Source organism: Mixophyes fleayi, chromosome 6 (assembly GCF_038048845.1).
Source record: "Mixophyes fleayi isolate aMixFle1 chromosome 6, aMixFle1.hap1, whole genome shotgun sequence".
NCBI classification, from domain to species: Eukaryota; Metazoa; Chordata; class Amphibia; order Anura; family Limnodynastidae; genus Mixophyes; species Mixophyes fleayi.
The window spans coordinates 94,590,320-94,614,161 of NC_134407.1; the positions used below are offsets into that span (position 1 = coordinate 94,590,320).

Below are 23,842 nucleotides of genomic sequence, written 5' to 3' on the forward strand. Positions count from 1 at the left end.
AAGAAACTATATAATAAAGCAAATATAATATTCCTCGTATATGGATGAAAATAGCAAAAACATTTTTTAAAATAAGCCCCAAAAATTCCTATAATATATGAATGATCTATGTAGAAAGCACCTATCGGCTTCTGAGATGAATTCACAATCAGTCAATCAGAAGGGGTTAGCTAGTTTTGGCGACTACCATCATCAGCATGCATTTGCACCAGCCTTCAGACACCTGCAGTTGATCTGCGTTTGTACTCTCTTTCTTCCCCCATCCTACCTCTACAAAAGTAAGAAGGCACGAGTACCAAATATGCCTACGCTTTTTTTGTTCAATATTGAATATTATACACTAAGCAAGTTGGTGTACACCCAACTTAGCATTAGTCCCTGTGAGTTTAGGTCACATAGATAAAAAGAAGAAAAGCGGAGGGGAAATATGGGTTTAACAGAGGACCTATATATATTGTTTTCCTGCTGATTAACAGAATACTGATATACAAAGTATGAAGCTTCTGACTACTTTGTGGTCTGTCTAAATAACTTCTTAGCCAAAGGTTTTTTTTTAACTATCCCCAGAAATTATTTATGCTTCAACCTTTCTATACAATAAACTAGATTACACATTAACTACTATCGTATTGCTTTTTAAATAACATTTTGCATTCACTTTAAATAAAAATAAGCAGCTGATATTTCAGTGTGAAGTTTACCAGTAATAACCTCTTACCAGGAAAATCATAGATCAGAAAAGAAATATCCAGCATGGCCATGAACTGCAAATCCTCCAGGTTATTCTAAAGATAATGTTCATGCTGTGTTATTGAATACAGTTTAAATGAGCATTAATCCCAAGTAATCAGCTTTGGTTGCATTTTCATACTCTTTATGTGGTATTACAGAACAACCTGTGTATCTGTCCATCACTACTGTATGTGTTCACAATGAGAAAGACTCAGAGTCAGAGGTTGTCAAATATTAGTATCGAAAAACTTTTGGTCACTAAACAGGAATATTGCCTATAGCCCACAACTATATGCATGTAAAACCTTCTGGTTTGCTTAGTGGTATTCTAAAATGAGGTATAAGCCATTTTCGCTTTACTTCTGACTAGAGATGGGCGGGTTCGGTTTCTTGAAAACCGAACCCACCTGAACTTCGGGGTTCCGAGTTCCGTGCTAATTTGGATTCCAAAACGAGGCAAAACGTCATTGTGATGTCATCGGATCTCGCAATTTTTTTAATCTATAAATACCGCCCTCCACGGTGATCTAGCGCCATTTGAGAGAGGGATACAGAAGGGGTAGGATAGTGTGGCAAAGAGAAGAGCTCCATTGCTGAAATGCTAATCTACAAGTCCTTGCAGGCTTTTTTTTCTTCATTTGCACTAAAAAGTGTAGGGTCTAATATACACCCAAAGAGAAGTACTGCATTGGTCATTTTTCTTAATATACAAGTCCTTGCAGGCTTTTTTTCTGAATGTGCACTAATAAGTGTACAGTGTTATCAAAATGGACTGACAGCAGTACACAGCAGCTTCTGCCACCAGTCTTGATGATAGTTATCCCTTTAGGTCATCTGGTAAAGCCTATGTAAAAGTACATAGTCTTTTGAAGTCAGGGAAAAAAACAAACAAAAAAACACCTTTTACCGTGTTGAAGAGAAAAGGAGCTGTAATCCAGGAAAAGTTATTTGCCGATATAAACAAAATTGCCAACATGCCATTCTATACATGCAGTGGCAAATACAGAATGAGGCCTTTGCCTTTCTCTATGAGTGTGAGATCTAAAATTGTTACTGAGGCTTCTTATTGTAAGGTCACTTGTGAACCCATAAAGAAGGCCCCTTTCAGCATTTCTGCTGATGTGTGCCTGAACAACCCGAGTGTAGCCGGTGATACACCAATTGAGGATGCCACATTCGAATTGTAACAGGATGAGGGGGATATTTGTGTAGCCGACGAGGGCGCTAATGAGGATGTTGATGAGGATGAGATTGTTTGTGTAAGTCTTGCACCAGTGGAAGCAGTTCTGGCACGTGATAAGAAGAAGGCCATTGTCATGCCTGGACATAAGAAAAAAAAAGGCACTTCTTATGTGTAGAATAATTTCTAACTTAAATCCTGACAACAGTTGTCTAGCCATTTGTAGTGTATGTAAAGCCACAGTCAGTTGAGGGAGGAACCTCAACAGTCTAGGTACCTCATCCATGTTACTCCATTTGACGCGACTTCATGACAAGGTGTTGGGAAAATTGTAAAGTTATGGTAAAAAAATAATAACAAGCAGTTCATCATCAGCTAGGAACCTTCTCTCACCTACATGCCAACAACTGCAATCTACACCCACAACAATGTCCTCATCAATATCCTCAGTAGCGATCGGAGTTAGTCCTGCATCCAAATTGGTAAGGCTAGACGCCTCCTGCACTATCCTGGATTCCTCTGAAGAATTCTTGAGAGTTAATCCCGCTGCTGCTGTTGCTGCTGGGGGTGAATCTTACTCTCATAAGCAGCCCAAGAAGAAGACCACTAGTACTTTACAAGAATTAACTGTGAAACAATCTTTTGCTAGAGGAAGCAAGTATGACAGCAGTCACCCAGTCGCAAAGCGAATCACAGACGCCATGGCGACTATGCTAGTGTTAGATCTGTGTCCCATATCCACTATAAACGCAGCTGGTTTTTCACAGCTAATTGAGGTTTTGTGTCCCCGTTACCAAATTCCAATGCTACACCATTTTTCGAGAAAAGCTATTCCTCAATTGTACCAGAACATTCGTAAAATTTAATAATCGAGCTCAAAAATGCCATTCTACACACTGTACACTTAACCACAGATATGTGGACAAGTGGAAGTGGGCAAACAAAAGATTATATGACTGTGACAGCCCACTGGGCTGGTCATTCGCCTTCACAAGCAGGAACAGCAGCAGCATGTACACCACTACATAACATTTCTCACAGGCAGGCTACTCTTTGTATCACCGGTTTAACTAACAGGCATACAGCTGATAATTTGTTAACAAAAACTAAGGGATGTCACTGATACATGGCTTATGCCACTTGGACTCTCCCCAGGATATGTCATTTCTGATAATGCCAACAATATTGTGCAGGTGAATTCCATCACATTCCCTGTTTTGCTCACACAATAAACTTGGTGGTGCAGAGCTACTTGAAAAATAACCGTGAGGTGCAGGAGATGCTTTCGGTGGCCAGTAAAATATCGGGACATTTCCAGCATTCTGCCACAGCATGTAGGAGATTGCAGCAGCTCCAAGAACAATTTAATTTTTCCCTGCTACCAACTTAAGCAAGAGCTAACAAGGTGGAATTCCACCCTGTACATGCTTCAGAGGATGGAGGAACAGCTCAAAGCCATACAAGCGTATTGCATAAGTCATGATATTGGGAAACGAGGGGGAATGTATATCAGTCTTGCACAGTGGAGAATCCTTTCTGTGTTGTGCAAGGTGCTGAAACCATTTGAAGTTGTGACATGTGAAGTAAGTTCAGACTCTGCTAGCTTGAGCCAAGTCATTCTCTTAATTCGACTTTTGGAAAAGCAGCTTGACAAACTGAAGGAGGAGATGAAAGAAAGCAATTCCGCAAAGTATGTTGGCCTTGTAGATCAATGACTTAATTTGCTTCGCAATGATCCAAGAGTTATTAAAATCTTGAAGTTGGATCACTATGTTTTGGCAAATGTGCTTGATCCTAGGTTTAAGATCTACGTAGATTCTTTGCTTACAAATGACCGAGATCTGAACAGATGCAAAGAGCACCTGGTCAGCAAGTTGACCGCTGAACTGGTCCTTGGCATGACGACGTCTCCTCCTTCAGTTCCTCAGGCAGCTGCTGCTCGTAAGAAATTGCACTTTCCAAAGAGAAGCAGGGATGACGCAGGTGGCAGACCACAACAGTTTGACATCTGGTCTGGTTTGAAAGAATTTAGCAAAAAAGTGTGACCTCGGCCATAACTCCATCCGATCCTACTATTAACATGCAAAGGATGGTGGAGGATTATTTTCAAGTGTTCAATGAAATCGAAATGTCAGACAGTCTCTTTCCATATTGGGAGAAAAAACAATCAATTTGGAAACCTATGTACACACTTTCTTTGCAATACCTAAGCTGCCCACCCTCCAGTGTGTACTCAGAAAGAGTTTTCAACACAGCCTGGAACCTTGTCAGTGATTGACGTAGGAGGTTACTTCCTAAAAATGTGGAAAAGATGATGTTCATCAAAATTAACTACATCTTCTACGAGGAAGGCCTTTACCGCCAAATACATCCAAATTCTGACACTTCTCTAATGGCAGATTCCAGTGGAGATGAATTAATAGTCTGTGATGATGATGTACACACTGATGAGGGTGGTGGTGGGGATGATGCTGAAGATGATGACGACGACAACATCTTGACATTGTAGAATTCATTTGACAGCACTGTTGGTCTAACCTGCCTTTAGGGCATTGATAACTGGTTTAGTGGGGGCCCAAACAAACCAAGCACTTCAGCCACAAAAGTGGCAGCCCTAGTCGCTGAAATACTTGGTTTGTTAAAGTGTGCATGTCCTTTGTAAGATCCAACATATGGGTGGGTGGGAGGGCCCAAGGACAATTTAACAACTTTTCTATTGTGAGTTTGTGACACTTGTGTGTGGCAATCTTTTCTAGATGTGATATAAACTGCAGTGTGTTTGTTTTGTTGCTCTGTCACTTAACATCCAGCCAGCTCGCTGCAGTATTTGGCTGAAAGTGTATGAAAAGCATATTGTGACCTTTGAGATGGTAAAAATTGAATGGAATTCACTGTAATGTAGTGTTAGTGAGGTTAATAATAATATTGGTACAAAATAATACCTAAATTATGTAATTTTAGCCCAAATAATTGAATTTTGGAAAAAATAGCTAGAAAATAGCTAAACAAAACCAAAACCAAAACACGCAAGTGCAGTTTTGGCAAAACCAAAACCCGAAGGTAATCCAGATCCAAAACCAAAACACGGGGGTTAGTGAGCATCTCTACTTATGACACAATTAGGTGATGATTTATTTTCCACGATATCTCTGTTAAAATATAAAGTTGTGCTTGCCCAATCCCTTCTAGACAGCTGAAGTCAGCCACCAAATCTTTAGTACAGTTCTCAATTTGGTCAGATGCAGGTCAAAAAGAACAAACTGCAATCTATTGAGCTGGTGTGACATCAAGAGATCACGGTGGACATATTTATTTATGTATGATCTCTTCATATATTGCCGTTATATTGTTCAGATCAGCAATATGTAACCGTTGGCATGTTAAAATATATATATATTTTTGCCATCTACAGTTGCATGAGAGGTGTCACTGGTGGTCAGTTTTGTTTTTGGATATTTGGTCCCCCATCAAAGGTTTTCAACTGCTACTGATTAAAGCTGTCTGAAAGAGCTTCTCATTTCATCTGGAGCTTGTGATTAAGTAGCAATACAGAACACACATTTACTGTCATTACCTGACACAACAACACAGATATTAAAAGCAATCTCCCATCAGAGCATAACGGTATTTATACTCGTCACTTGGCAACTTGTAATATGTATTTACTGACATTACTTGGCGGGTAAGAACGGATATTATGATGACACAATATTCCATTAACAATAGGACGCATCTAGTTGATTGCAACTCTATTAATTTTTCTGTGCTTAGAGAATTAACCTATTCATTCACATAAGGTTCAATAGATACATTACTGGTAATCTAACTGTGCAGATCATTCAAGATTAAAATTGGACAGAACCTAAAAACTATTGTTTTAACATATAGTAAACAGTGACCTGTAATATTACCTTTTACCTTGAATACCATAAAACCTATGTTTTCTGCAGAAAGTCATTAAGAATGTATTAATTAAATACTGCTATACAAATTTACTTTATTGGGGAAGAGGGACACGGCATAATAGACTCTTAAATGACTTTGAAAAATATCTATCCTTAGCTTGAAGATTTTGGGCAAATGCAACTGCTCCATGACACCCATCACTTAACAATTTATATTACCAGTGTGTTTCCTGTTTGTGTGACAGATTCTGCACATAACAATCAGAAAAGATTTATAAGATGGCATTCTGGGAATTCTCATCAGATGACACATTAAATTTAATGTGACCCCCCTACTGAATTTAAACTGGAGATGTGCACAGACTCTTGTGTTTTGATTTTGGTTCAACTATCTCGTGTTTGGTTTTGATTTTGGACAAACATCTTCATGTTTTTTGGTTTGCTTTTGGATCTGGATTTAATTGAAACTGATGAAAACAAAATAAAATCATGTGATTTTTAGCAATTTTTGTTCCTACATTAGTATTTATACCATTATCATTAATTTACAGTCTATTTTCTAATGATATCTTTTTTTACCAATTTTGACCAAAGGCTGCAGCGAGCTCCACAAACAGCATCTCCTGCACTGACCTCTCATTTTTTAAGAAATTCTGCACCACCAAGTTTATTGTGTGTACAAAGCATGGTATGTGTTGAAATTCACCCAGTCGTAATGCACACACAATGTTTGCCCCATTATCGGCAATGAGGAGAGTCTTAGCGGGGTGAACCATTTTGCTTTGACATTTCTGAGGTTTTCCAACAGATTGACACCGGCATGTTTCCTATTGAATCTAGCGATACAGAGAGTACCTTGTCTGTGAATGACCTGGCATTTAGTACTAGCTCTACTATGCTGAAAGGATGAGGAGAAAGATGATGCAGCTACCGGTGCTGCTGCTGATGGCGAAACACCTACCTAGTGGTTTGAACGCACAACGATTACGAACATAGCTATCATGACTTTAGTGATCCACTTTGCAACAGAATGCTAGCTGTCATCTTGCAAGCATTTGCTTAAAAGGCAATTGTTGATTAATGTTATGCTTACTCTACTTGGTCCCCTTCTGTATAGAATTATCACCCTCAACAGCAGCTGTACCACGCAAAGATGCATCTTGGGAATCATGGATTGCATGAGGGGAGTTAGTTTGAAATTAAAAATTGGATGCTGGACTACATACTAATAATGAGTTGGTTGATGAGGATAAAGGTGGTGATGGTGAAGATTGCATGAGATGTCTATCCATTCGGCTGCTAGCTGATGCTGGGCTGCTTGTTACTATACACAATTTTCTACCTTTGGATAAACTGCTTGATTGAATCTGCAAATTACATAACAGGCAGGAGGTGACTAGATGATCAACGTTCCTACCTCTACTCATTGTGGCATCACAAAGGCTACAGATACCTTGACAAATGTTGTCTGGGTTGGGATAAAAATATTTACAAACACAAGAGATGCTTTTTTTATCTTATGTTCTGGCATGACAATGTGCTTATCATGGACATGAGGTGGTACCACTAGCGGCTGCCTTACTTGGACACAATAATCACCCTCCTCCTCATTATCTTGTTCAAGTAAAACACATTCATAATTTTCAATTCCACAATTATCCCCCTCATCCTCTAGCACATTAGCAAATTCCTAAGTAGCTTTTTCAAATTCTATGTCTAAATCATCATCTTTGCTCTTCCGCCTCACATTTCCAAATGGCTGAGAAATTTTGGAAGGATTCTGCTCTATAATTACAGTGTCAGAATCTGAAACTTCAGACTCGCATATAGCAGTCATGGATACCCTTAGACTCTACTCAGGATTCTGTGAATTCCCAAGTTGTTATTCAGCCTCAGTGTTCTTTTCATGCACTGATGTGACTGTTTGGAGGTGAGAAACCTGCACACTGAGCGAGAAGCTGGTGCATTAGAAGTTACAGAAGATGCATGAGCGTGCTGGACACTTTCTTTAGCAAAGGGCATTCTACTATGTGTAACAGCAGAAGAAGCACTCCTACTAGCAAAAAGTGGACATTGTCTGAACCATTTCTTGCCACTACAGGTGGTGTATGGAATGTTCGTTATTTTCATTTTATTAGACAATGCATTACATTCATCAGAAACCTTTCCCTTAATCCTTACATCAAGAGCTGATGTTTTCTTTGAAACTGGCAAACAATGTTTGGATTTTCCAGCACGCTTTATTACACTTCCCTTCCGCATGACCTTTTTTTACTCATAGAGGTTGAAAAAGTATTATTACTGCTAGTACTTTTGCAGGGATGTTGGCTGATCCATGGTTGACAAGATGAGTAAAGCTACTTGAAGCTGGAGCTACATTTAGCTACCACTGCACTAGGTGAACGCCCAATGAGATAAGAAAAGGAAGAAATGTTACCTGACAATTCTCCACATTGGATTTAAAATTTATACTATTGGTTCTTCGAAAAAAAATATTATGCTGCTCAGAGTGAAAGAGAACCCTATTTATTTGCCCCTTAGTAGTAAAGATGTCGCAGAGGCTGCCCTTCACCCAATTACATTCAGATTGAAACACTTTGGATTTTATAAGCATGAATTTTTTTTTTACAGGATATGTTGATCAGAGTCAAAGAGCACCTTGTCTTTTAACCGCTTATTAGTAAAGATGTCACTGATACTGACCGCAACAAAGTTGCATTTACATTGAAATACTTGGGATTTTAAAAGTAAGACATATATTGTTTGGGGGTGTGCTGCTCAGATTCAACAAGCGTCATGCTTTTTTCCACTAAGTAGTTCAGATGTCATTGATACTGTCCCTTGCACTACCGCCATTAGATTGAAACACTTTCATTTTAAAAGCAATAAAGAATTTTATTTAATTAGTTTATTATTTTCTTAATCAGGTTAGTTTGAAGAAAACGTCCTACCCACCTGCTATCACTTCTAAAATAGTAGCTGAGGACAGGCGGTAGACTATACATAGTATATAAGTTATCGATCTAAACTCACAAGATCCGACATTTTACTATATGTTTTGCCTCATTTTCACAATTTGGTGCGAGAGACCGAGTCATGACTCGGTACCTCAAAATCTGGATCTTTCAGATTTCTCAGAATCCAAACTACTCATCTTTAGTTTAAATAATTCCTCACAATTGCAGTTTGAACCTGTGGATGGAACTGCATATAAAGCTATAGAAAGACACAAAGAAATTTACACAGAGACTTGATCTGATTTACCAGAAACCAAGCTCAGTTGTTAACTACACTCCACAAATGGGTGTGGTGCGAATTAATAGCACTGAAAATCCAGACAGTGTGTATAACTACAAAATAACACTGAAAAGTATAACAGTGACAACATGACAATATTAACTTACCATATTCCATGTATAATGTAATTTAGGCAGTGGGTCCGGGTATTGCCGCTTTAAAAGCGCCATTTTCACAGTGTCTGTTAGAAATTACGTCATTTCTTCATGTAGATATTAATGAACGTCGCATTTTCTATCTGTACATAATTAAAGGTGCCGGACATAAAGACTGCCTGGTATATGGTAAGTCGATATTGTTATGTTGTACCTGTTATACTTTTCGGTGTTATTTTGTAGTTATAACTTTGTTGGGATTGTCAGTGCCGATGAAAGCACTACCACCGCCATAAATGCTTGTAATATGTAAACAGAGGCTGTAAAAACAGGTCTATTATACAGTAGACATTAGATTGTCTCCTTAGACCAACCGACAACCAACCTGCTAGCCATATTTAATGGGATACTGGACAAACTGTGCAATATGCGCATTATACATGAACATTGAAGCAAGGGCATCTTTAGCTTCTTCAGCTTACATTTTCAGGATGTGGTGGGCTGTGTATACCAAACTGAAAGAATAAACGGTCTTGAGAGTCAAAACTGCCATTTATCAATCATGAGTAGACAGAAATCTGAATATTCTAGGATCTTCCTCGATTAGATTATTGATTGGCCCTCCTCTGAGCATTGATCCAAACTACCAATAGGATGTTCCCTTTTAACCAGTGCCTTTCAAATACACATCCCATTTGGACTCTGGTTGATTTGACAGCATTGATTGAATTGCTAAGCATCCCTGCTGTATTCCTAATAAACAAGTAAAAATATCTTCCCCAGCCATCACCTTCCATTACCAGCTTCCCATCTCGGTTACAGAGAAGACAGACAGAAATCAGGATAGTTGACTTTGCCTTTGTATGGTATGTGATGCCCAAATCATTTACTCTCTTGTGCTAATGGGACAGTAACACCTAAATACAATTGTTAAAGTATATATTTGAAATGGCATCTGTCAGATCTTCAGAATCTCTATGTCTGTACTTACAAGTTAAACTTAAGTTTTGCTAAAATCAGTTGTGCAGACTAAATTTGTGTAAATTATTTTTAGGGGGACATTTGCTAAACTGCAGTTTGATCAATCTGCGGGTTTTAATGTGCTTGTTTGTGCAGTTTGTAAACTGTGTGATTGACTAAGAGCATCAATCAAAACCGGCCAACCTGAAACTGCAATCCCGTTTTTTTGCAAATGGGATGCATTCAGGCAATGTATTAAGCAGTGGTTTTCCAAATTGCATGGCTAACCACCGCTTTTTAGGGTAAAGAATGATGTGGTTCAGACAAACAAAATAGTTCAAAGTGCATGTTTTACATCTGGTTTTGCCAAGTTTGGCTTGAACCACATACAGTTTAGAGGTTTGCGAACCGCATTGCATGCATTTTGAGTAGTTTGAAAACCTCATCTGACATGTGGCAATTTGCAAACCGCATAAATAATTTTAATTTGTAAATTTGTCCCTGAGACTGGTTATGCCATAAGGCTCAGTTGAATGCTTTGTCTTAAGGTCTGAATTTAATTGTCTGCATTGCCAGACTCCATGCTCTGGAGCATTCACACTGCCAATTTTTTTTACTATACCTTTAAAAGAACTTTCAACTTCTTGGCAGACTTTTAATGTTGGCCTTTTCTAAAACTGAACAAATTTTGCTTTCTCTCTTGATCACTTTTATTCTGTAGCACTCCTGCGGCTAAATTTATCAAGCTGCTGGTTTAAAAAAGTGGAGATGTTGCCTATAGCAACCAATCAGATTCTAGTTATTATTTATTTATTACGTTCGACAAAATGACGGCTAGAATCTGATTGGTTGCTATAGGCAACATCTCCACTTTTTCAAACATGCAAATTGATAAATTTACCCCCTAAACTAAATTTAACGTTCAAAATGGACCTGAATCATTAAGGGACGTAAACAGCGATTTTGGGCGTATTATCCACAGAATTATTCTGCGCATGCACAGAACTGGACCAACCGCCAGAGACCGCAGCAATGACCAATTATTCTTCAAGTGCAAAGAAGCTTGCTGCAGCCTCGATTTCAGTGAGGGAGCGGGACATGGAAGGGCTGTTTGCCTGTAGTCAATATACAGTAAGGGCTTTCCAATCTTGAGCGCATGCAGCAGCGTCCGATTCAAACTCTGGGCATCTCAAAGGTTCTTGTATTTTAGCCATATCTCTTGTTCCAGCTACAGGTCTAGTCTAACTGCTGATCACTAGTGATGACAACTGTGTATGTATGCTAGGACATGTCTTTGCAATCAGGAGCAACCATAAAAAGTACAGTAGATATTAATTAAATCCTAATAAATGTATTTCATAGGAGAAAAAAACACTTTTTAAAATGTTTAATATTTTGTCATTAATGACTATCTTATTAGCATACAACATTAATTGTATTTTTATATTTTATTTTCTGTGCTTTCTTTCGTGAGTTTCCGCTTATGTATTGCAGGTATCCTTCAGAGCTCTGTCTAGTAGAGCAGAGCAGACCTACACTTGCATTCATCACCACATGTATCTTCACATCTGCTCCTTATTGAATTCAGACTTGCATATACCAGATTCACGTGTGTTTCTTAAAGAACGCACTTAATGTTCAGAATGCATCAGGCCCAATGTTGTCTAAATAATGTTCATGGGTCTCTATGAAAGCTATTGTAAACAGTCTTTTGTTCATTTGTTCCATAAAATGTGAAGACAGTTTAAGTTTTAACTTTTAAGTGTTTTTATTTATTAAAGACCTAAAAAATAGAAAAGGACTCAATTTCCGTAAAAAATACAATGTAACTTGTTTCCCCACAAAAAGATAAATTTTGCATATTATGCTGAGGCACATGCATCTGAAGGTGTGCATCGAACACATATACACCAGATTCATTTAATCATCAATGTGCCTTTTTAGCCTATATTCCTGCACCTGCAATAGATACATTTCCTGACAGGCATTTATCTGCATCCAGGTCAGTGGCGCACGCAGGGGGGGTTTCTGAGTCTCTAAAAACCCCCCCTGCGCTAACTAAGTGGCCACTGTCCTATACAGCAGCCGCGGCGCTGGCGAAACGAAGCTGCTGCGCTCTCTCTCGTGTTTTTTTTGGGGTTTTTTTTCGGTCGGCGGGGAGAAACCCCCCCCCCCCCGACAATCCTCCGTGCGCCCCTGCAGGTCAGGCGCATTTACATGAACACAACCTTCCTTCCACCTGTCTGCTTCTCTAAATGTAAGGAGTTTTAAGTGTAGGATACTCTTATGCATTTGTTGTACGCATACTTTCTGCCAAAATGCTTATTTTATGCAAAATAAGATGCTTTTGTCCAACTCAGTTTAAGGCCCTAAGTGTTTTAATTCATTCTTATTTAACAAAAGAACTAGATGGATTCCTAATGTCAAATATGAACTTGATGTGTTAATAATGTAATTGCTTTCTTTACGTAACGTTATTATTATTGCTTTATTTCTTGTTAGGATCAAGACAAAACAAAACCTCTTTCAACATTGGCCAACCTGGCCATCACAATCACTGACATTCAAGACATGGACCCAATCTTTATCAACTTACCGTACAGTACCAACATATATGAAAACTCCCCTCCGGTAAGACAAAATAATTTCTTATAAAACTGAACAGAATGTGCTATGAAAAAAAACATATAGAGATAACTTTATCTGTATAATTCATTAACCATATTTTAAAAAGGACAGGTTAAAGAATATTGTTATTTTACTTGGCAAGATAAGCAAACAGGTGTTTGCAAAATACGCCAGTTTTGAGTATTCTATAATTGATTTTCTATGTCTAATCCTTTACAGACATCTAAAACAAACTACCAAATATTCAGTTCAGTGTTAAAATGTGGTCAGATTCAGATCAATAAGAGAAAACTCCAATCTGTTGAACGGCTGTTACATCACTGGTCCAGTCCATCTGCAAACCTGTCTCTGCTGACTTAGATAGATACCTCCTTACGAGCATAGAATCTCCTGCACAGTGGTGAAAGAACAAGTACTAAAACAGAATATTTATTATCAGAAGTTACTAAAAAAAACCTATATAAATACCTTAATCTACAGAATTCATTACACTTAATTTAAAAAAGGACAAGTGAAAGTGGAAAAAATAGTGTCATATATTATAAATATGTAAATTGTTACTTATAGTTGTTATGATTCCTATTGAATTCAGGACCTGGAAATAGCAGTAGAAAAACCAAGTGTTTTTATTTAGACAAAATATGTAAACAAGGATTCAGTTCATAGAATATACTAATTCCAAGTAGCAGAATTAACAGGTAAACTCCAATACAGTATGAGCAGGTGTGAGGAATGACAATAGTCCACAGAAGTAACAGGTTCCAAGCATTGATTTAAATGGCAAATACAGTTCAAAATGCAGGAACAAGTAGATTAAGTTGCCAAATTGCTAGGAGGCACCAGATTAGGGAGTCTGTGATCAGGAATCCAGTTAGCCAGAGGCACAAGGCAGTCCAGGGAAGCAGGACTAGATGAGTCCAGTGACATGGCAAAGTTCAGGGCAACAAGTGTACAAACAGAATCCAGTAGCCAGGCAGAGGTCAGGGTCACAAACAAACAAGCACAATCTGGTAAACAGGCAGAGGTCAGGGCAACAGGCAAACAAGCAGAGTCTGGTAATCAGACAGCAATGACGTAAACTTGAGACAAGCAGCAGTCAGGTATAAATGACGAACTGCACAGAACACAGATAGAGGCAGGTATATGAAACCGGAAAACAGGTGCTGACACTAATGAGGTAAGGAGGATAACTCCTACAGGAGAGGTGCAAAGTTCAGGGGCAAACAGCAGCACCTCTGGTGGAATTAAGGTACTGCAGCCACATACAAAATACAGACAGTCTTAACAAATAGTATATGTTGCTATGATTGAGCCATTGCTTAGAGAATCAAGATGATCCACATCAGATTCTTAGGAAAATACTCTACCAATATTGCCCAGTCTCGGTTTTGGCAAATTTATTCCATTAGATATATTTTAGCATATTAATATTAATGTACTACATAGTGACTATATGAGTAGATGTGCTCTGTGTAAGCATGTATTATGTTATATGTAAGGATGGTGATGATGTTTGACTGGGATTTTTTAAACCTGTTTTGGATATGGATCCAATTTATGCTTGCGGATCACCTTCGTGATCCAATGTTTGTTTAGTTTTCTATCAATTATGTACTTCCTTTTAAGCACTTTACTGTTATCAAGTTAAGTATATTATTGCTAAAAAATAATAGGTAATTAACAAGTTGTGCAGAATACTACCAACTGCTCCAGGCAGTTGGTAGTAGCAGGAACAGCACTAAGCTCTGGACAGTTGGTGATTACAGACACTGCAGTAGTTTCTGACTCCAGGCAGTTGGTAGTAGCAGGGGGGGTTTCTGAGTCTCCAGAAACCCCCCCCTGCGCTAACCAAGTGCCCACCATAGCGGCACTGTCCTATACAGCAGCCGTGGCGCTGCCAAAGAAGCGTCCGCGGCGGTGCTGTATTGTATACAGCACCGCCGCGGACGCTTCTTTGACAGCGCCGCGGCTGCTGTATAGGACAGCGCTGCCGAAACGGGCGCATGCGCAGCAGCACTCTCTCGCGTGATTTGTTTTTGGGGTTTTTTTGCGTGCACCCCTGACACTGCACTAGTTTCTGGCTCCAGGCAGTTTGTAATTGCAGGTACAGCATTTATTCTTGGCTCTGGGTATTTGGTGATTACAGACCAATGTAGACTTTTTCTGTTAAAAAGCACTACTGGCAACACATTTTTTTATTAATAATAAATTAAAAATTAATGAATTGACTAACTGATCAACATTCTCTATAGGAAGCCTAGGTAGTTTCCTTCACCCCTGCAGTTACCTATCTCTATCTTATCATCTTAACATAGTATAACTAATACGAATGGGAGCTAAGGAGGATGGTTGTCAGCATTGTTTTTCTTTGGATGTTTAAATTTGCAGATCTCTTGTGTGTACACTTCACAGATCTTCTTGATTAGATTGATTATATTCAATTCATTTTCACCACACCTACTGTGATGGCAATTACAGTGAAAGATGCTTTTCTCAGATAAGTCATTTAGGACTAAATTAAAGAACATTTACAAAAATGTATTATAAATGCGCATATTCCAGTCTATCTCAGCCCCATCTAAAATGTAACACCATAGTCGCTTTGGGCAGGGCTGTCAATTTTCACTCCAATTAATAGCACAGAGATTACAAATTTAAAGTAAATCACGTGTCACACAAGTTGCTTGCTCATGTATTTATTCATAATTGTATACAATGTAATATTAGTATCCTTTAGGTTATGTTCTCTATTTGACACCTTAATTTAAAAGTACTCTGTCCTGTTGTTGTTATGGATGTATTCATGATGTTTAGCTGTGTTTTATTACATATTTATAATGTCCCTTTTCTTACATCCTTCTCTTCTTCTCTAGTCTTGCTTTATTCCTTTTCTTCCTTATTTCTGCTCGTGCTGTGTCTCCCTTCCCTTATCTGTGGCACACAGCATGCCTCTGGTCCTCTATCTGTGTAGCTGCTAAGAATACCTAATCTGAAGTGTATACATTACCTAATAAAGTCCTTCTTATTTGGGATTATTGCATCAAATTTTAATTTCCTCACTTGAGTAACAGCATGTCAAGCTGGCCGTCAGTGAAGAGCTGATAGAAAGTGAAAGGGCTGTATAAATGGCAGCAAATTACTGCAAATGGATAACTATCGGTCCTTTGACTAGAGCTGGGGAGTGAGAAATAGGATTTTCAGCTTCAGAATCTACCACAGAAATTTTGCAGAGGCCCTGCTTTCCGCTCCCAACGGGTTACTCCTCTGTGACACTAGATTGTGCCTTGCCTTTCAACTAATTCTTTAATCTGGTCACAGAAAGGGGAGAAAATGAAGTTCAGAAACCAAATCGTATTGAATATTCCCAGGACATGCAGCGTTCACCTGTTTGTGCGACCAATCATAGCAGAGGTTGCAGAGTGATCAGAAGAGTATTAAGGGCTTGCTAATGGATCTGCAGCAGTCACCCATCAGAGAGGATGTCTTGGTTTTTTGGCAATGATGCAGTCATAGAACAAAAGAAGCATTTGGTAACCATTTGAGCTCTTTTGTGCTACAGCATTAATGAAGGTTTTGTTTAGCTTTTAACTTTTTTAATTATGTATAGGTTATTTGTAGGTTATACGCCAATAGAAAATTTTGCAAACACTAGTGTTTTGTATGAAAAAATGCTGTGTTTATTTAAATGGTATATCCAGCAATGTACACAAATCTCCGCAAACTTTAGGAACACATTAACAGTAGAGATGTTCACTGACCCCTGTGAACTGGTTATGGTTTTGGATCTGGATTAGCTTCGTGTTTTGGTTTTGGCAAAACCGCCCTCGTGTGTTTAGGTTTTGGATCTTTATTTTTTTAGAAAATCACATAATTTTGCTCTTTTTTGATCCAACATTATTTTTTATCTTAATAACACTAATTTCATTCATTTGCAGTCAATTTTGACCACCTCAAAGGTCACAATATTATTTTCATACACTTTTGGACAAATTCTGCAGCAACCTGGCTGGATGCTAAGCAACAGTGCAATGACTCAAACACACAGCAGTTCCTACCACATCTAGGACACATTGGCCTCCCACCCACCCTTATGTTGGATCTTTAAAAGGACATGCACACTTTAACAAACCAAGCACTTCAGCCACAAAAGAGCCACTCCTTGTGGCTGTAGTGCTTGGTTTGTTTGGGCCCCCACAAAATAAGGTAACAATGGACTTAAGGCACCTAAGGTAACAGTGCTGTTAATGAACTCTACTGTTGCAAGATGTTGTTGTCATCATCCTCAGCCTCATCATCACCCTTATCAGTGTGTACATCATCCTTACACATTATTAATTCATCACCACTGGAATCCACCATTACATAAGTCTCAGTATTTTGATGTAATTGTCGGGAAAGGCCTTCCTCGTGAAACTTGAAAGTTAATTTTTATGAAAATCATCTTTTCCACATTTTGAGGAAGTAGCCTCTACACCGATCACTGACAAGGTTCCTGGCTATGCTGAAAACTCTTTCTGAGTACACACTGGAAGGTGGGCAGCTTAGGCAGTGCAAAGCGAGTTGGTATATGGGTCTCCAAATTCCCTTTTTTTCCTCCTAGTATGTAAAGGGACTGTGTGATGTGTCTATTTCTATGCTCTCATGAAAATAATCTTCCACCATCCTTTGGATGCTGATAGTAGGATCAGGTGAAGTTACGGCAGAGGTGTCACGTTTTTTTGTCAATTATTTTAGACCAGATTAGATGTCAAAATGTTGTGTTAAGTCATATGCATCATCCCTAGGTCTCTTGGGAAAGCTAAGTTTTTTCCAAACAGCAGTTGAGTGAGAAACTGAAGGAGGAGACGCCGTCCTGTCACGTAACACTTGAGCTGTCATCTTGCTCACCAGGAGCTCCTTTCATCTCTTTAGATCTGGCTTTTCGCTGTTCCTCCATCCGCAGAAGCTTATACAGGGTAGAATTCCACCTTGTCACCACCTCTTGCTTCAGTTGGTGGCAGGGCAAATTAAATTCCTCTTGTAGCTTCTGCAATCTCCTACACACTGTTGCCGAATGCCTGAAATGTCCAGATATTTTTCGGGCCACAGACAGGATCTCCTGCCCTTCCCTTTCATTTTTTAAAAAGCTCTGCACCACCAAGTTTATTCTGTGAGCAAAACAGGGAATGTAATGGAATTCACCCACCTGTAATGCTCTCACAATATTGGCGGTGTTATCAGAATTGATATATCCTAAGAAGAGTCCAAGCAGGATAAGACATGTTGCAATGATGTCCCTTAGTTTTTGTAACCGATTGTCAGCTGTATGCCTCTTAGTGAAGTCAGTGATACAATGAGTAGCCTGCCTCTGACAAATGTGATGTACTTGGGTACATGTTGCTGCTGTTCCTGCTGGTGAAGGCGAATCACCAACCCAGTGGGCTGTCACAGTCATATAATCTTTAGTTTGCCCAGTTCCGCTTGTCCACATATCTGTGGTTAAGTATACAGTGGGTAGAATGGCATTTTGTAGCCCAATAATTACATATTTACGAGGAATAGCTTTTCTGCTGAAATGGTGTTGTGATGAATTTTAGTAACGGGGACATAAGGCCTCAAGTAACTTTCTAAATCCAGCCGCATTAATAGGGTATATTGGATGCAGATCTAATACTAGCATAGTCGCCATGGCGTCTGTGATCCGCTTTGCACCTGGGTGACAGCTTTCATACTTGCTTCCTCTTGCAAAGGATTGTTTAACAGTCAATTGTTGTAAACTAAAAGTAGTCTTCTTTTTGGTCTGCTTGGATGAAGATTCACCCCCAGCAGTATCCGCAGGCGCAGCAGTGGGACTAACGCTCAAGAATTCTTCTGAGGAATCCAGGATAGTGGAGGAGTCATCTAGCCTTAGCAACTTGGTTGCAGGACTAACTCTGATCGCTACTGAGGATATTGATGAGGACAGTGTTGTGGGTGTAGATTGCAGTTGTCAGGATGTAGGTGAGAGAAGGTTCCTGTCTGATGATGAACTGCTTGTTATTATTTTTTTTACCATAACTTTCAGATTTTCCCAACACCTTGCCATGAATTCGTGTCAAATGGCGTAACATGTATGAGGTTCCTAGACTGTTAAGGTCCCTCCCTCAACTGACTTTGGCTTTACATACACTACAAATGGCTAGACATCTGTTGTCAGGATTTGGGTAGAAATTATTCCACAAATAAGAAGTGGGGTTTTTTTTGTCCAGGCATGACAATGGCCTTCTTCTTCTCATGTGCCAGAACTGCTTCCAGTGGTGCAAGACTCACACAAACAACATCATCCTCATCAACATCCTCATTAGCGCCCTTGACAGCTACACAAATATCCCCTTCATCCTGTTCCAATTCGAAAATGGCATCCTCAATTGGTGTTTCACTGGCTACACATCTGCAGAAATGCTGAAAGGGGCCTTCTTTATAGGTACACTATCAGAATGGTCAGGATTACACATAGCACTCGTGGATGGACTCTCCTCAGGGATTTGTGTCATTTCTGAATCTGAACATACATTTTCCTCTAATGCCTTTATGTTTTCTTCCAGCTCGACTTTAACATGTAAAAGTATTTGGACACCACTTTTGGAGTCCGAATGGCAAGGTCTTGCTAGGTCACAACTGACCTTTCAAGAATATGCCTCAGTGACAGTTGCAGAACTCGCACTCATAGAGAAAGGCCTCATTCTTTCTTTGCCACTGCGTGTGTAGAATGGCATGTTGGCAATTTTATTTTTTTCTGAAGATAGCTTTGCCTGAATTACAGGTCTTTTTTACTATGCACTATTACATAGGCTTTACCAGATGACGTAGAGGGATTACTATAATCATGACTGGTGCCAGCAGCTGCTTGTTGCTCCTGCTCTTCTGTGTACTGCTGTGAATCGATTTTGATAACACCGTACACTTTGACTGCAAATTCAGAAGAAAAGCCTGCCAGGACTAGTATTTGTATTTCAGCAATGATAATTAGCAATGGAGCTCTCCTCTTTGTGTGTTACCTATATAACACAGTACAATGTAACTGCAGATTTACTGTTTTACACCAAGCTTGCCAGCCCAAGTATTTGTATTTCAGCAATGATAATTAGCAATGGAGCAATGTAGCTCTCAAAAATGTCACTGTAGATTTTGTTGAACAATGCTACCCCCTCCTCTTTCTCCTCTATCTAGCTTGCTGCCCAACTGCTCTACAGACTGTGCTACCCCTTCTGTGTCCCTCTGTGAAATGGCACTAAATCGCCATGGAGAGCAGTACTTATAGAATGCAAAACTAGCGAGATCCGACGATGTAATGATGACATTTTGCCTCGTTTTCGATTCCGAAAAAGCGCGAACGTTCAGGTGTGTGTGGTTATCGGGGAAACGAGCCTGAGCATCTCTAATTAACAGTAGATATTAGAGGTACAGTAGGGGCATGTGCTTTAGTGCTTAGTCCATTATATTTTCTTATTTACAGTGCTGTACCAACAGTAGCCAAACAGCTTCTGACTGTCATTTTTAGTGCAGCTTACTAATAGCATTTTAGTTCATATGGGTTACATACAGTACAATTTTATACACATCATTGTACTCTTTTGAAAACCGGATTGTGTCATTTTTTTATATTCTTTTTTGTTCTCTTTCAGGACCCCTCTAAAGCCCATTCATATGAAACCAAGGATAATATAATAATGTATAATACTCTGTTTGATTTCATTGTTTGTTTAAAACAGACAAGTGTCGACATATTGGGTTTCATTTAGAGTTGGTAGTAAATCCAGCTAGTAGGTGGAATTTTGCACATTGGCAAACCAAGGAAAATTTAAATTGTGTGGAGAGAGGGGTGGGAGGGGCATGTCTTATCTCAACTCTGATCCACAGTGTGAAAATAAATCTGCTCAGTATTTCTATGCTATATGCAAAAGCAGCCAGTATTTTCCCTGCGTACAAAATACAAAATAGCATTTGTACCCTTTGCATTACATCAGAAACTGTCCAGGTTTGTACCCTTTACCTGGATTGACTTCTAATTGTAAATGACGTTTTCAGAAAGGAGTAACACTATTCCAAATACCTACCTTTCTATTGGGCAACATTTTTTGGTGTATTTTTAAAAGCAGCCTGACTTGTGAGTTTCTCATGAGTCAGTGGTACACGTTGTGATATATCTCATTCGTACAATATTAATAACAGAATGGCAATGACAATTAACCCCATACTCCATCACAGTGTATTAAGCCATATTAATGGCTCCGCAGATTACTTAGGTTGCCCCACAAATCCTCACTTCTCTGCCACTGCAAGGTTTGCAAGGAAGCTAATAGCAGGCATATAGTAACACAATATATTTTTTAAAAAAAGGGTGTTATGCAAAATCACCATTTTTCATCTGATGCTAATTTGAGGCCAAATCTATTACCTAGTGAAAGAGACAGCAAAGAAACTCCAGCTGACAGACAAGCTTTTGGGACATTTTTAATTATTTTGTCAGATTTATAATACAAAAAATAGTATACATACATATATTATATGTTTATAAAATGAGCACCTCTGTATATCTTATGGCAATGCATAAGGATGGAGAAACTGTCCCAAAGTACATAAATAACGTCACTCGCTTCTGAATGTGCAACACTATCAGTGGAGTACAGTGGAGAGGGCATAGTTAGTGAAGCATAACCTGGTGGGCAGCACGGTGGCTAAGTGGTTAGCACTTCTGCTTTACAGCACTGGGGTCATGAGTTCAATTCCCGATCATGGCCGTATCTGTGAGGAGTTTATATGTTCTCCCTGTGCTTGTGTGGGTTTCCTCCGGTTTCCTCCCACACTCCAAAAACATACTGGTAGGTTAATTGGCTGCTATCAAATTGACCCTAGTCTGTGTGCCTGTCTGTGTGTGAGTATGTTAGGGAATTTAGACTTTAACCTCCAATGGGGCAGGGACTGATGTGAGTGAGTTCAGCGCTGCGGAATTAGTGGCGCTATATAAATAAATGGTGATGATGATGGGTTTTCTTGACTTCCAATTTCAATGGATCAGGCCTAATGGCTCATTTAGATGTGCTCTATCTGTATGTTGCATTCACCCAATCCTTGCTGATGAAGGTAAAGTTCATAACTCTCCTTTGTGACACATTGGACCTAAAAGACTGTTGTCCTATGGAAAAAAAGGCATGATTCAGAAACGCTCAATAAATTTATTTTTTTACCTTGACAGAGTGTACTGTGCCTGACATATAAATAACTTATTTTTCAAAGGAAACACGTAATTTAAGCTGACAAAGGCTTAATAAAGTGAAAAGTATGACTTCTTTACCTAGCATTTTGTCATAGTGGCTTTGAATGAACTAATGAACTAAAGAGCAAGTAACCCACTATTTTCCCAATGGAAATGATAAATAAGTAATAAGAATAAACAGCTGTGACTTGACTTAATATAACCATGACGTTAATGAAGTACTGTCAGCCAAAGAGGTCTGTACTCAAACAGCTAATCAGATGTGACTACATAGTGCTGATGATGGTCTTTATCATCATTGCATCAGCCTTCCAAAAAATCCCAAATCTAAATGAGGCCTCCAATATCAATGATCATAGCTCAGGTAGGGGAACACAAACAAATATAAAATTGTGAATGTTACCAGCTGCCTTTTCATGTATTTTTAGTTCAATGACTACGTAATATTCAAATATGTTGCTGGTTTGACTTGCCTATTTTTGGATCTCAGAATATATTTTCCATAATTTTGGTATATTCAGTATTAGCAAGGAAGCCTTTGGTTAAAAAGTTATTCGTTATTCAACTTTTTTTTCACTTTATTCCATGAAAAGTATAATGCTTGCTGTGAGTTTTGACTGACAGATACTTAGTATTGAAGTATTTATTAGACTGCATTATACTGTGGCTCATAAGATTTCCCATGGAAAATGAACAGAGGATTTTGCAAGATTAGTAACAAAGGAGCTATACTATACAGAAATGTTACATTGTATTAATCTTGGATTCTAGGTTTCCAGGAATAGAAATATTTTTTCCTCTGTTATAGCAGTACTGAGTACTAGAATTACATAAATTAAAGTAACAGCTTTCTATTTTTTTTACCATTAACACTTTATTTAATGGAGTGTCTCTGGATAAAGAGACCAGATCTGGCATCTGTTATTGAGCTGCGCCACACCTAATAATAAGTATATGTGAGTGGTTAAAGATAGTATAGTACAAGAAAGGCAATCTCTCTGTTTACTTATTTATTAGGGTGTTTAATGGAAACCAAGCACAAAACTGTCAGTTAAATGATAACTGTCATCTAACTTTTTATTTATTTATTGTGTTATATAAAACATTATTGGTAATAATGATGTGATTAAAATTTGTGTATTTCCCTGTTCACTTAGGGGCTCATGTAGAGTTGGACGCATTTACACTCCGAACATGGGCAGGAAAAGTGCATTTACATGCATATATACATAGAAACATAGAATTTGACGGCAGATAAGAACCGCTTGGCCCATCTAGTCTGCCCATTTTTATTTTTTTATTAACCTATGGTACCTTAATCCCTATTTGATCAGTTATTCTTTATAAGGATATTCTTATGTCTATCCCATGTGCTCTCTTAAATTTTGCCATTTCTCTCTCCTCCCCTTCTCCTCCAAGCTTCTCCAGCAGATCATCTACATCCACCTCATCACGTTCGTTCGTTCCTTCCCTCCCTCTACCTCCTTGACCCACTTCAATCTGACTTTCATCGCCACCATGGAAACTGCCCTCACCAAGCTCGATAATTACTCTCTCACAGCCAAATCCAAAGGTAATTTCTATTTATTCATTCTCCTTGACCCCTCCATTGACTTTCACACTCCCCTAGACTTCCTTTACCTGTTAGCACTCCCCAAAATTATGTTCTTGGTCCCCTTCTATTCTTCCTGTACACTTCGTCCCTTGGTGATCTCATCAGTTATTTCTGACTCCAATACCTTCTCTATGATTAGGACACCCAGATATTCCTCTCCTTTCCTGACCTCTACCCCCTCTCTCTCCTCTATTC

At 38.8% G+C, this 23,842-nt stretch overlaps 1 protein-coding gene across 1 annotated transcript in view; it reads left to right on the forward strand.

Annotated features, from left to right (window-relative positions):
* CDH23 (cadherin related 23) overlaps window positions 1-23,842 on the forward strand; it is a 1,005,178-nt gene that overhangs the window by 339,990 nt on the left and 641,346 nt on the right. The window contains exon 8 of the mRNA XM_075217048.1: window positions 12,672-12,800. Within this exon, the coding sequence (XP_075073149.1) occupies window positions 12,672-12,800 (129 nt within the window). The remainder of the gene's footprint in view (window positions 1-12,671; window positions 12,801-23,842) is intronic.